Here is a 14,018-nt window from a genome sequence, read left to right on the forward strand (position 1 = left end):
GAGGTTGGTGACCTGCTGGTTTTATTGGGTCCCTTCCTGGGCTCGTGATACCCCACTTTGGCCTCCACTCTGTGCTGAGGTGTTGTGGCCACCCTTGCTTGTGTGCAGGCCTGCAGCAGATGGCCTGTGTCCCAAGGCACTGTTGAGCCACCAGGACTCACCAAGATTTTGTGGAGAAGGTGATGGGAATGCAGGTATTCTAAGGGGAATGTATGGGAATAGCTGGAGAAAGTGTGGGTCCCGTGTCATAGGTCTGCAGGCACGGGAGGTCAGAAGCTGCACAGGGACCAATCTGTGAGCAGAGTGAAGGTGCTTGCAGGAGCACCATGGTCCTCCCCAGAGTCTGAGTGCAAATAGCAGAGCCTGACTCTGCCTGGGGGGTGTTCCATGCTGTGTTTGGTGTGTGTTGAATAAAAATGTCACCAGTAAGAGGTTTTCTCACTTTTACAGGTGAACTTATTTTTGCTAATTTATAATCAGCAATTTTATCCTAAAGCACTTGTAACTGTCTTCATTTCTGGATTGAAAATTGTATTACCTGGGAGACTAGCTTCTTTCTGCTGTGTGAGGATAAAGGACTTCCTCAGGCGTTGGATCCATGCACATGTGCGTTCAATTAAGAACCAGCCGGTTCTCTTGAAAGGGGGCATGAAGCTCATGGCTAGTCCAGAGGCTGTGGGTGGACAGTCTTTCAGATTGGCCAGGGAGGAGAGGGGTGGTGAGAAGGGTGGCCGGCTGAGACCGCTTTCTGAGAACAGCTGTTGCCCCACAGTCCTTGTAAGAGAAGAGTCCAGGGGGCCTGTGTGTCTCGTGGTGCTGGAGGCTTGAGGCTGGTGGTCAGTCCCTGGCCCGCGGCTCAGCCCTCCTGCTCATGGCAGTGGCCTGCCCTGCCCTCTATGGGCAGGAACAGCTGAGGTTAGGGAGCACTCACCTCACTTGTCTGCACCTGGGATGGGGGTTCTGGGAGGGAACCTTGAGGAGCAACCCAGGACATGGGACCAACTGCCCAGTGGGGGTCAGGACCTGATGGTTGGTGCTGGGCAGATAACCTGGGGCGGGTCTAGCTCATGCATAGTCTGTGAGTCTGGGAATCTTTCCTCTCCTCTCCATTCTGAGAGTGGCTGCAGGAACTTCATGGATGTTTTCATGCAAACAGGAGTTTCCTTTGATCTCCCTTGGAAGAGGCATGAGTTAACCTTTGAGTTTACTCTGAGAAGTGAGTCCTGCGGCTTTTTGGAGTTTGACAGCCAGCCCAGAAAGGGCAGTGACTTGGCTTCGACCACAGGTGCTGGTGGCTTCTGTGCCCTGAGTCGGGGTCTGGCTTCTTGGCACTTTCTCTAACCTCAGAGCCGAGTGCAGTCGACTGCAGGTGGCATTGAGGAGCATCAAGAGGTTGAACAGAAAAGAATGTGTCAGGTACATTCAGATCAGGCTTCCTGTAGGGCAAGTTCCAGGGTATCTGCATTATCCACAGATAAATGACTTTCTCGTCTTGTGTGGGAATTTTTTCTGATGCTTTCAGGTGATCAAACTACTGTGAATCACTCACTGACTTTTCCCTGGGGAAGGTGTACTGTAGCTTTTCTTCCACTAGAATCTTCTCAGCCCAAATTAAAGGTGAGTTTTGTTCCAGAGGCTGCTCCTTTTCTGAAGTGTCTTCTGGGTTGGTGCTTATACCTGGCACCATGACCTACCCAATTATAGACCCCCACAGCCCAAGAGGGGTGAGGCAGGGCCAGCGGTGGTAACCCAGGAGGTCCTGTTTCTTGGGACCTGCTAGAGCAGGATCCTCTGGATGTCAGGGTACACGGGCTGGCAGCTCTGTGGAGGGGGGTTAGTGGGTGCTCATCAGCTTCTCCTGGTGTCCCTCTGCCACCATCTCGACCTTACACTGCCCTCTGCCCACTGGGCACCCCACCCTTGTGAGCGGCCCTGGATCTGCAGGGACAGGCAGCTGCTGGGCTCCAGGTCAGGTTAATTGAAGCGATTGGATGGGGGTGGGGAGAAGGAGGGGGCAGAGCTGGGATTGCGTGGCCTCCCTCCTCTCTCCTCCTGCTCCCTCCCTCCTTGTTTGGAGGAGCCAACTTCAAAAGCCCCATCCGCCTGCCGCTATCCTTCCTCACTGCAGTCCGCAGTCTGTCCAGGGAAGCCCTGTTGGCTGGAGTTGGACCTGGTGTGGCTGCGCGAGGGCCTGCCGCATTCACTACCCAAGGACCCCAGGACCATGTGCGTGGCCCGCTGGCGGGTGTGAGGGCGGGAGACACCCTGAGAGGCCCATGGTGAGCAGCTTCGGGCCTCTGGGGAGGGGTCTTGGGCTGAGGGGCTGGGAGTGTGCACAGCCCGGGAGACACTGCTTGTCCTTCTGTGCCCCATCGGGGAAGTCCCTGGTTGGTTCCCGTCACCATGGCCTGGCTGTGGGTGCTTCTGCCCTGGTCTTCCCGGCAGCTGGGGGAGGGAGTCTCCTGGTTCCGGGCCACCCTGTGCTCCCACGCTGGGCCGAGGCTGACCTTTGGGCTTCGGGCAAGGTTGCAGATAGGCCTTGTGGGGTTCCCTGGGCAGCCAGTCTGTCCACCTGAGGGCAGAGCAGGTAGTGAGCTTCCCTCCACCAGCTCCAGCGGGTCAGCTCAGGAGTCATTCTCTTGTTCTCACTGTGACCTCTGGCCCACAGTAGGCAGAGGGGTGACGCGGCAATTCTGAACCCACCAGAGTTGGCTGTGCTGTCTTGGGGGGTTCAAGAAGGGGTCACGGCAAGCTGCATCTGCTCTTCCAGCCACTGCTGGTGGGTGCCCTGACAGGAGCCCCCGCCCCCCCTCCCTGACACCCTGCTCCAGGCGAAGGTTGGGGTGCTGCTGGGAAGCTGAGTCCTGTCGTCTCGCTTGGTTCACATGATTAATTTTCCAGCCCAAGTAGGCTGTCAGACTCCAGCCTGGAGCCGGTTTGGGAGCTGGCCCTTATGAGTGGCTGGAACCTGGGGCAATCAGCTGTTCCTTTGCTGTCTGTTTGAGCTTCTTCCTTGTGAGAGCCCGTCCCCTTCCTGGCGGTTGGGGAAAGCTGTTGGCCAACGGTTGGGGCAAGATGTGATGGCCCCCTCCTCCATGACCCTCTCTCCCCTTGTCACCTCTGGGGTTTTCCCGCCTTCCTCTCCCAGTAGCTGGGAGGGTGGGGGGGTGATTGGAGGTCTGAGCCCTTGCCCCTCTCCCAGTTGATGGGTGCGCAGGGGGGCCCCAGTTCACATGGCTCTGTGAGCTGGCTGTAGCAGAGCCACTGGATGGGGGATGGGCATGCCTAGCAGAGTGGTTCTGCCCCAGGCTCCTGTGGGGAGGGCAGAGCCACAGATGGGGGACCTCTGTGCTGTGGGCACTCGGAGGGGAGCATTTGGTGGTGGTGGTGGGATCAGTGTGAGGAGAACCCAGCGCTGGAAGGGGCAGTTAGGGTGGTCAGGACATGGCCAGGGGCGAGGCTGTACTGGGGTGACTCCTGCTGTATGGTCCTGAGAGCCGGCGGTGCTCCAGCTGTGCACAGCCAGGTAGGCCCTGCCCTCACAATCTTTCTGGAACTCACTCCCTGCCAGCCTCACTCCCACGCAGACCATAGTGCCTGGCCCCTCCTGCCTCTGCACCTGTCCTCTCTGTCTCCTGGGTCCTTCAGGGCTCAGTGAAATGGCCTCCCCATCACTCACCACTCACATGTTGAGCGGTCTGGTTTGTGGGCCTGTTGTCTCTTCTGTAAAACGGGCAGGGATTTGTCCTGCCAGGCCCCTGCCTAGAGCCTTTATTCAATGGTGAAATCTCTGTTTTATACTATCTCAGTGATTCCAGGGATGGGGGAAGGGATGCCTCTTCTGTGGCGGCTGACACAAATGCCTGCTGGGCTGCTCCCTGTGTGGGTCTGGGCGTCTAACCCTAATCTGGTGTCCCCTCCAGGTGCCCCCCAAGCCCGTGTTCTGGGCGCTCCTGCTGGCGCTGCTGGGGACCGCGCCAGGCCATCCCCAGCCCCGCGCCTGCAGCGTCCCCGACGTGCTGCGCTACTACCGCGCCATCATCTTTGAGGACCTGCAGGCCGCGGTAAGGCGGGTCGGGCCGCGGACCGAAGGGGCTGGGCCAGGCTCCAGACACCTCCATTTCATTCAGAAAAACCTGACTGAAGCCGAGGCCCCCGGACGGCGGGGACGGCTCGGGGCCTCCTGCAGCGCCCAGAAGGTATGGTGCAGGCGCCCCCACCCACGCCCTCCTCCCCCAGCCACCCCCGCCCAGCTTTCCACGCTTCCCTCCCCAGGAGCACGGTATCCTACTGTCCATCGCGTCCCTGGGTCGGACCCTGCGCCGGGCGGTGGCCGGGGCCCGCCGCGGGGCCCTAGAGAGCGCGGCGTGGACCGTGGCCATGCGCACCGAGGCGGTGATGCGGCGCCACTGCGGGACGCTGCGCCAGGTGTGCGTCCCCGGGTGCGCGCGGGTCCAGGCCGCCTCCCTCCCCTGGGAGCTGGACGCGAGCTGCGGGGGGCGGGCGCGGGGGATCCTGCGCACCTGCTGACCGCCCCGTCCCCGACAGCGGAGCTGGCGGCCCGAGACGCGCCCTGCCCGGCGTCGCGGCGGCCGGAGGCGGCTCCTGCTGCGCGCCCTGGACGCCGTCGCCACCTGCTGGGAGAAGCTCTTCGCGCTGCGCGCCGCGGGCCCCGGGGGCTCCTAGCGCGGCCCGCCCCTGGCCCTGCCCCGGCGCCCCGCACAGGGCGGAGGACGAGCGGCCCTCGGCGCAGCCTGGGGACGAGCCGCGTTTGGTCGACGTTTTGTTGGCGGCCTCGCCCCTCCCCTGACGGAGCCAGCGCTGCCCGCAGGGCCGCGATCGTGGAGAAGCGAGCCACGTACGGCCGCAGGCGGGTCCCGTAGGTGGCCTCGCTCTCCGCGCGCCGAGCGAGGCCTCAATAAACGGAGCTGGTGCTGCGGGTCCGGTTCTTCTTCCCTGCGCCTGCCTGGCCGTGGGCCCCGGGCCGTCCCGGCTTTGCGCCTCGGTGGGCGGCGATGGCGTGGGGACCGGGGACCGGGGACCGATACTTCCCGGCGCACCTGGGCGGGGGCGGCGCGGCGCTCCCAGTCGCGGGCGGCAGGGGGCGGGCGCGGGACGCTGGACGCGGCTCCGGCTCAGTCCGCTGCTCCAGACTAAGTCTCGGAAGCGGGATGGGGGACTCCTGAGACCCCATTGGGGCCCTAAAGCGTCACGTATCCGTCCTGCTCCACTCTGGGCCGGGAGAGGCAGGGGGAGGGGAGGGGAAGGCTGAGCTTGGAGAATTCGGAGCAAAACAACCGGATAAAGGAAACGGTCCCGAAGGGAAGGGAAGCTGGAGCTGCTGGCCCTGGCTGCGAGCTGGCCAGGCCATTTCCTGCTGCTCAGCGGGGGAGGCCATCGCCGGACTCCAGAGACTGGAGTCCCCAGCCCCCTCTGTGGGGCTGGCCCGGGACCCAGCCTCTGGTGCCTGGAACCCTACATTTGCTGGCAGAGTGTGGACCCACCCTGGTTCTCCCACCCACAGCTGCATAGGCTTGGGGGTGTGCTGCCCCCTCCCTGATCTCGGACCACGGAGGAGTGGGGAAGTAGAGCACCTGAGGCCTGTCATCATCCCCCTCCCTGGCAGGAAGAGGGACCCAGGAGGCACTGAAGCCAGCCTGGCCTCTGGTACCCTGTCAGAACAGAGGCCCGCAGGAGACACAAAAAGGTGGTTGGTGGGGGGTGTCAGCGTGAGCAAGGAATTACCACAAAAGCTGGCCCTGACCCAGCTCCCCCTGTAGGTGTTAATGCATTTCTTTTGAGCAACAAGAACTATTGTCCCTGCTTTAAGGATGAGGAAACTGAGGCACAGGGAGGTTACGGGACTTGCCCCAATTGACCCAGCCAGGGATGTGAGAGCTGGAATCAAACCCAGGCCCTGAACATGGTGCCCCGAGTTCGCTGCCCAGAGGACAGGGATCTGACCTTTCTCGACTTCAGTGTGCCTGTGTGTCACCTTCAGCACCCCTAACAGACTCCCAGGCTGTGCTTTAAGTGTTCCAGATGCAGTTTCTGCATCGTGCACTCCATGGGGGGCAGTGTGGGCAGGCGCTGGGGGAGTGGGGTGGGGGGTCCAGCCCAGGGCCAAAGTGCATGGGAGAGGAGCTTGGATTTATCCCAAGACAGTGCAGGCAGTGGAGGGTCCTCAGCAAGGGGGAGGGAGAGTGTTAAACCTGCAGCTGTGTGGATGGAGGTGCTGTGTGGTTGAGGTGAGGCTGGAGGCTGTGGCTCCTACCAGGCTACAGGAGGGTTGGTGGGCCTGGGCATGAAGGGGCGAGGGGGGTTCCGGGTGTCCCTAGGTCCTGGCCCCAGTACCTGGGTGGGTCCTCATCTTGAACTTGGGAATGCTAATGGGGAGTGGAGGTGTGTTTGAGGTGCCCAAGGGAGCTCAAGAGCCACAGACAGGGACGGTGTGTGGCTCACGGTGCTGGTTCGGGGCTTGCTGGGCTGTGGCCAAGTGTCGGGGTGGGGGGTGCAGGGAGGCTTGGGTGGAGCATAAGGTGCAGGGCAACAGAACATAGCTGGTGGGGACAGCTGAGTTAGGGGCTGCAGAAGGTCAGTAAGAGAGTCCAGGGGTATGGGCTGGGTACAGTGACAGGATGATGCAGGTGCCACCCAGGTTCCCCATGCCTCCTCTTTCCAGGGGCAGCTGGCTTCTTGCACTTGGATATGCCCCAGCCCCAGGTCCCTTGGGGACATCACACCTCTCCTAGTGGCACCTGGGCACGGCCTCCTTGGCTGCTCCACAGCCTCTGCCCACCCACAGCTCCCTTCCTGCTGTTCTGAGCCAGCAGAGGCTGGGGAGGTGGATGGGTAAAGGACAGCCCCCACCTCCCAAGACTGAGGAAACTTCAAACAGAAACCGCAGCCTCCTGGGGGACAAAAGGAGGAGCAGAGGCCTCAGAGTTCTGAGTCCAGGACCACAACCACATGGGTGGGTTAGAAGCTCCTGTTTCCTGGCCCCATGGTTCCTCCCTGCAGGGTCCTGCCACAGTCCAGCCAGGGGGCCACCTTTCAACCCACTACAGTGTCTTTCCTCATGCAGGATGGAGTCAGAGTGGGCTTTGGGCTTCTGGGTCAAAGTTCACTTGCCAACCAGACTAGGTCTGGGGGAAGGTGCAGAGCCACATGGAGATACTCAGAGCTGCCAAGAGCCCCAGAGAACAGAGAGGAAGCTGTACTCCGGGATGCTCGGCTCCACTTTAATCTCAGCACAGGTCCCTGTGGCTCCTTCGTGGCTCCATGAGGACAGAAGCATGTTTTTTTCACCATGGCACACACCGGCACCTGGGTACACCAGCACCTGGGCACACCAGCACCTGGCACAGGCTGGCACATGAGCTCCTCAACAAATGTTTGCTGGCTGGAACTGACCAGAACCAACCCGAAGATGGAAGGAGACCCAATGGATGGGCCCGTGTGTCCATGGACTGATGCCACTGCCCTGCGGGACACCAGGCCACGTGGCCTGAGCCTGGCTCCTCTGTAAAATGTGTTTCTGGGTCGGGCCCACACAGTAGCGTCCCATCTCACACACTTGCCTTCTCAGGGCTTGGCTGTTTCCAGGGAGGTGGTGGCTGTGCCCAGAAGGAGGAGTTGTGCCAGGGTAGCAGATGGGGCCCGCAGGGCACTGGCCAGGGTTGTGCAACTTCCCGCAGCCCAGGAGCCAGCCCCCTCCATGTGCAGCATTGGGAGGAGGGGCCAGGCAGGCTTTGAAGGGAGCCTGGGTCCCACGGCCTCCCTAGACTGGGAGCCTTTTAAAGAACATCTGGAACTCAGGCGACTGACAAACTAATGTCTGGATTTCCAAACCCAAAAGTTAATCCTGACTTTGCTGCTTGTGTGTTCCCTACCCTGCCTGGCATGCTCTCTCTCTCCCCACCCTACCTCCCACCTCCCACCTCCAAAGAGGCGAGGGCCATGCCTCTGTATGCCCCCATGCACTCCACCCAGTCCTGAAATTTTGCTCAGCTGGACCTGAGCTGAGCAAGGGGGAGTGGAGGGAGGTGGTGGGAAAGATGGACATGTGTGAATGCCTGCTGTGCCCAAGGCCTGTGTGAGGACAGGGTGGACCTGCGAGCATGGAGCCACAGCTGGGAGACAGGCCTGAGTGAGCTCGGTCCCACGCCTGGAGCTGGGGCTGGAGGCTGTGGGCACTCTGGACAGAGAGGAGGAAACACCTGCACCCAGGCCTGGAGGAGTCCTGGCCTTGTAGGCCCTGGGCCCTTGCGTGTGTCTGAGGTCCTGCGCCTGCAGGTGTTTGAGTAGGCTGCCCGCCCCAGCTGTGGCTGACTCGGAAACAAACAAGGTCCCCCATCCCAGGAAGCACAAACTCACTGCAGGGAGTGGTGGTGCCAGGTGCTTGGGCCCATTGTCCCTGCCAATGGCCTTCAGGTCCCTGGAGGAGGCCCGGGGACAGTCCCCATCCTGCCCCCTCCTCAGGAAAAGACCCAGCTTTGTAAACACAGAAACAGCCCCCCCCCCCATTAAAACCCGGAAAAAAACAGCAGGGAGGTTGCACCTGCTGGGGGAGGTGAGGCCATGTTTGGGGGGAAATGGGGAAGTCAGGTCCTTGGGGGGGTGGGGCAGACAGCGCATGTTGTGGGGGAGGTGGGATGTCCAGGGGTTCAGCGCTGACTCCTGGGTGGCCTCCAGGCTGTCTGTGGAGGGGACACCAGCCTGGCTCAGTAGACTCCTGTGGTGGGCTCATCACCTCCTTCCCATAGCCCAGTTGTGACAGTTGTGGGTTGGGGAAGAGGCGGCCAGGGCTCCCCACCAGGTGAGCAGGCCCTGTCCTCAGGCCGCCCCCGGTGCCCCCTGCCCGGCATAAGGCCAGGGGTCGGGGCTGCAGCCCGAGATAAGCGCCGCGCCCACCGGCAGCTTCCTGCGCTTCCTCCCAGCCCCGCCATGCACGCCGCTTCCTGTTTTCTCGCAGGCGGGCAGGCATGGGAGACGGGGCTGCCCTGGGAGACCGAGGTGGGTGTCAGAGCGGGCTGAGACAAGCTGAGAGCCTCAGGGCTCCCATCCTCCCCTCTCCAGGTCCTGGACTCAGGGCCCCCTCCCCGCACTCACACACTTGGCCACGACTCTCCTGTAGGCCTAGATCAGATCCTGCTCCTTGTCCCCACACCCCAGCCCAAGGCAGGAGTGGTGGGTGTGCTGAGCCATTCCCTGCAGAGCCTTAGTTTTGGGGTGCCTGTTTGGGATTGGAGGTCAGCCGCTCTGTATCCCTCTTTCTGGGTCAGCTGCTCTAGCACATGGGTTGGAGATACTTAACCTATTGCCCAGACTTGGTCTTTATAGAGATACAATATAATTGTAATTTTAATGAAAACACACATCCACACAGAACTTTGCACACAAGTGTTCATAGCTGCAGTATTCACAGTAGGTGAAAAATAGAAACAATCCAATTGTACATCAATTGATGAGCAGATAAATGAAATTGGTATAACCAGACAACAATGGAATATTATTCAGTCATGAAAAGGAACGAAGTCTTCACATGTGCTGCAACAGTCATGAACCTTCAAAACACCATGCTGAGTGAACCAAGCCAGACACAAGAGGCCACTGTGGTATATAATTCCACTTACATGGCATGTGCAGAACAGGCACAGCCACAGAGATCTAAAGCAGCTTAGTGTTTATCAGAGGCAGGAGGAGGGAAGAAAAGGGAGAAACGGGTTTCTGTCTGGGGTAATGAAAAGGCTCTAAAATTAGTGGTGCTGGCTCACAACCGGAATCACTGCACTGTACACTTAAAATTTGTGTAGGTCTTATAGAATGTAAGTTAAGTCATTGGGTTTTCTAGAGTGTCTGTCCAGTTGAGTGGAGGGGCTGGAGGGAGGCCACAGTCCCCACACACGCTTTCCCTCCTCGCCTGCCCCAGCAGGGTCTTGTTGGGGTCAGGTGTGTGGGAGTTGGTGTCCCCAAGGGTGTCCAGGTGATGACTGGATCTGCTGTGGAGAGGGGTGCACCACACTTGCCCTCAGCCCCCAGTTTCCCTGAGCTCTACCCTGGGCTGCCTGCTGGGGAGGGTTAAGGCCTTACTCTGGAGTGACCGGCAGGGCTGTTAGTGGGACAGGGGAACTATGGCTAGTGCCAGGCAGGACTGCTAGAGTTTCCCGCCAGGAGCTAGGCTGCCAGGGTCTGTTCCTGGCGGGCCTGACTCAGCAGGAGCAGGGGTGGGGACTTCCCTTCTCGGACCCTCAGAGAAGGAGGCAGACAGGGCAGGGGTGGAGGTGGTGGATGGGAGTGGGGGTGAAGCCAGTGCCCAGGGCTGGAGCCACCCAGGCCCTGGGGCTGTGGTCCTGCCTAGGAGGAGAGCTCCTCAGGCAGGGGACTGGGCAGAGGGTCCTGCAAGGAGACCCACCCGTACACTCAGCACCCATCCACCACTGCTGAGGAGCCGCTGTTGGAACCAGCTGCCCTTGATGGGAGCCTTTCAGGTTTTCCTTCTTATCCTGCTCCTGGGTGCTCCCAGCCCCTGGTGCCAGGACTTGCTCCAAATTGGGCCCCCCACTGGCCTCCCACCCTGGCACTTGGGGAAGGGCTTCTAGGAAGCAACCCACTCTGTTCCCTCCTCACACAATGGGGCCACACTGCCACCTCAAGTCACCCTTGAAGCTCCCCACTCCATTGGCCTGGAGGGACAGACCCTCTGGGTGGGATGGTGATGAGGAACTCAGAATGGGGGATGTGTCCTGGCCATGGGAATGCTGCTCTGGGCTGCACTGGGGCCATGTCTGTCCATCCAGCACTGTTCTCTGTGTGTGTCTATGGCTGTTGCAGGGTTGGGTGCAGGTGGGAAGATGCCCTGACCCAAGCAGGGAGGTACTTGGGGGTTGTCCACTGAGCCATCCTCTCTCTCCTGCCCTGATGGGGGTGGTCCCACACCTGGGGCAGCCCTCTACCCACCTGGGGCATCTCTCTCCACCTTTGAGTCCATCTCCTGCCATTCTCAGCTTGTGTGTTTGTCCCTTCTACGTGTCTCTCTGTCCCTTTGTCTTCTCAGGGCTCTGATACTGATGGGCTAGGGACGGGGGGCCCAGCTGTGGTTCCCCCTACTCCACTGTTTGAGGCGTGGGGTTCATGCCAGTCAACACAGATATGATGTCACTCAGCCTTCTAGAGGCAGGACACCTATAAAACAGCCCAATCCCTCCCCCCTCCCCCCATGGGCACACACATCCAGCCACAGGCTTGTCACACATGCAGTCACCCACAGGGATGGTCACACAGGCACAGCTTTGTGCTACACTGACAGTCACACACACACACCTGCCACACACATGCAGAGCCACAGACACCCACGCTCAGGCCACATGGGAGACTGAGCTGAGTGATTTTTCCACATCAGGGTTGTCAAGGACCAGCTGGACTCCTGCCCCCACCCACTCCAGGGGTATGCTAGGGTAGGGGGCTGGGACAGGACAGGCCCCTCCCACAAAGGAAGGGGACACAGGAGCCCTCCTCTTGTCTTAGAAGACCTGTTAGGCGCTGGCAAGTGTGTGAGTGTGCAGGGGTCCACTTCTGGGGGTGATTGTTCCAGCCTTCTCTGAATACATGGGCTTGTCCAGTGATGGGCCCTGGGAGGACCAAAGCGGCATGGAAAGAGGGCGTCCTGTCCTCCTGGGAAGGGCACAGGGCTGATGTAATGAGGCTCCAGAGTTGGGGGGCTTAAGGTGTGATGCCTGGCCCCCTTGCCCGGGTCATCGACCCTCTGTCTCTGAGCAGAGCTGGACAGGTCGCCCTGGGGAGCAGTGTCTGTGTGCCATAGTGCTGCCCTTCCTGGGGCACGCTGGGGTGAGAATGACTGACTGCCCCGTGCTGTGTCTGCACACAGGTTTCAACCTGCCGGCCTCCCTCTCCGAGGGGTGCTGTCTTGGGCAGTCCCTGGGCTTGGAGGAGGTCTGGAGGAGGGGTGAAGATGATGAAATCAGGGTGTGGGTGTGGGGGATTGTTGGCTTGTCTGACCCCCATGAGGCTTGAGTTAAAATGGGGAGTGGGGCCGGAGGGGAATGGAGGGCTGGGAAAGTGGGGAGTATGAAACCCCAGACCTCCCCCCTCCTATTCTGTCTGGAGGAGTGCTGCGGATTCGAGCTGGGAGTCAGGCTCCCTGGGGGAGATGAGTGTAGAGGAGAGGCCCAAGCGCTTTATTATGGCCTCGCCCGGTGCAGGGGGACCCAGCTCCCCGCTTCTCCTTTACAGCAAATAAACATCGCTGTTCCTCGTATTAAAAAAAGCCCGTGTTCCACTGACGCTTTTGATCACCGAAACCCGTTGGAAGAAAATGCTTAAAAGTTTAATTAAAAATTAAATATGTTGTATTATGTATATAAAAAGGCAAACTGAAAAATATGATCTGGTTCTAGAAAATACACTGCAGGAGGATTAGGCGCTTCAAAATCTCAGCCCTGGCAGGGCCGGCCCAGAAGTCCTAAGCCTGGGCTTCCTGGAAAAGCCCGGGACAGTCGAGTCCCCTGAGGGCGGGCGGCCCGAAGCTGGGGAGCTGGCGGGTTGGGGCGGGGGGCGGCGTGGACACGGCGGCTTAGCCCGAGATGCACGCGCTGTAGTAGACGGCGCTGCTGGCGTCGGACAGCGCCGAGATCAGGCTGCTCTCCTCAGGGCAGGACATGGCGCGTGGGCCCAGCTTGGCCAGCGCCACGTGGTACGGGAGCCCGGCGGCGTCGGGCCGAGTCCGGCTGCAGTTGAGGTACTGGTCGAACTCGGTGAGGTCCACGTCGGCCCACAGGTCAGCGGCGGGCCCCAGAGGCTCGGCGCCCTCGAGCGGCGGGGCCTCGGGCGGCGGCGACAGAGGGCCGGGGTACGGGCCCGGCGCGCCCAGGGCGCCGTAGTAGAGGCCGGAGAGCGGCGCGGCGGGAGGCGCGGTCCTGAGCGCCTCGGCCAGGGGTGCCCCGTAGCAGCCGCTGGGCTCCCGGGGCAAGTCGGTGGGCGCGTAGGGCGCGCGGAAGGTCCGCGGCGCGCAGTCCTCGGGCGCCGCGGGCGGGGGGAAGAAGGCGGCCTCGCCGGGGTCCAGGCCGTCCATGGGCGAGCGCTCTGGCGTGGGCAGCCCCAGGCCGTCGAGCTCGGCGCCCAGCGGGGGCAGCTCCCGGTAGGAGCGGGTCGAGCCCGGCGCCGGCGGCGGGGGCGCGAGGCCCGGGAGCAGGAGGCCGGGCTCCAGCCGCCGGGCCTTGCGCGCCTGCTTCTTGCGGCGCGGCCGGTACTTGTAGTTGGGGTGGTCGCGCAAGTGCTGCACGCGCAGCCGCTCGGCCTCCTCCACGAAGGGCCGCTTCTCCGCCGCGTTCAGCTCCTTCCACGCTTTGCCTGCGGGCCGCGGGCGCCCGTCAGTGCGCCGCCGTCGGCCGGGCCCCGCGTGCGCCCCGGGCGCGCCCCCAACACCCGTCTCCGCCCGCAGCCGAGCGCCCCTTTCCGCCCGCGCCCCCCCCCCCCGCGCCCGCCCCACGCTCACCCAGCATCTTGCTGAGCACCGCGTTGTGCAGGTCCGGGTTCTGCTGGGCCAGCCGCTTGCGCTCGTCCTTCGCCCACACCATGAAGGCGTTCATGGGCCGCCGGATGCGCGACTCGTCGGCCGTCTGGCGTTCCCCGCGGCCGGCCGGGCTGAGGCCATAGCGCCCGGGCTCGGGGCTGTGCGGCGGGCTGCGCGGCGGGCTGGGCGGCGAGGCGGGAGCGGCGGGCGCGGCGAGGAGGCCGCGCGGCTCAGCGGCGGCCCCTAGCCCCGGGGCCCATGCACAGTCGCGGCGGGCGGGCGGGTCGTCCTGTGCGCCGTAGCCGGGCGGCGATCTCTGCATTCCAGCTGGGCGCGGCCTTGGCGGAACGGAGCGCGGGAGCGCGGAGGGCGGGCGGCGGGCACTGCGGAGCCGGGCGCGGAGGGCGGGCGACGACAGGAACGGCAGCGGGGACGGCGGTGGCCTCGCGCCGGGCGGGCGCCCAGATATAGGGGCGCGGGGCCAATC

The 14,018-nt window shown here is 62.1% G+C and overlaps 2 protein-coding genes across 2 annotated transcripts; one reads left to right on the top strand and one right to left on the bottom strand.

Annotated features, from left to right (window-relative positions):
* Positions 1-2,403: 2,403 nt before the first annotated feature.
* C1H20orf204 (chromosome 1 C20orf204 homolog) lies at positions 2,404-4,686 on the top strand. The gene is made up of 4 exons (XM_063098120.1): positions 2,404-2,520; positions 3,924-4,199; positions 4,276-4,428; positions 4,549-4,686. The coding sequence occupies exons 1-4, from the start codon at positions 2,404-2,406 to the stop codon at positions 4,684-4,686; spliced, it is 684 nt and encodes a 227-aa protein (XP_062954190.1).
* A 7,759-nt stretch (positions 4,687-12,445) lies between these two features.
* Positions 12,446-13,853, bottom strand: SOX18 (SRY-box transcription factor 18). The gene is made up of 2 exons (XM_063086932.1): positions 13,514-13,853; positions 12,446-13,368 (listed from the first exon to the last, which is right to left on the bottom strand). Exons 1-2 carry the CDS (start codon positions 13,851-13,853, stop codon positions 12,593-12,595), a joined length of 1,116 nt encoding a protein of 371 aa, XP_062943002.1. The 3' UTR covers positions 12,446-12,592.
* Positions 13,854-14,018: the final 165 nt, after the last annotated feature.

Source organism: Cynocephalus volans, chromosome 1 (genome assembly GCF_027409185.1).
Source record: "Cynocephalus volans isolate mCynVol1 chromosome 1, mCynVol1.pri, whole genome shotgun sequence".
Classification (NCBI taxonomy): domain Eukaryota; kingdom Metazoa; phylum Chordata; class Mammalia; order Dermoptera; family Cynocephalidae; genus Cynocephalus; species Cynocephalus volans.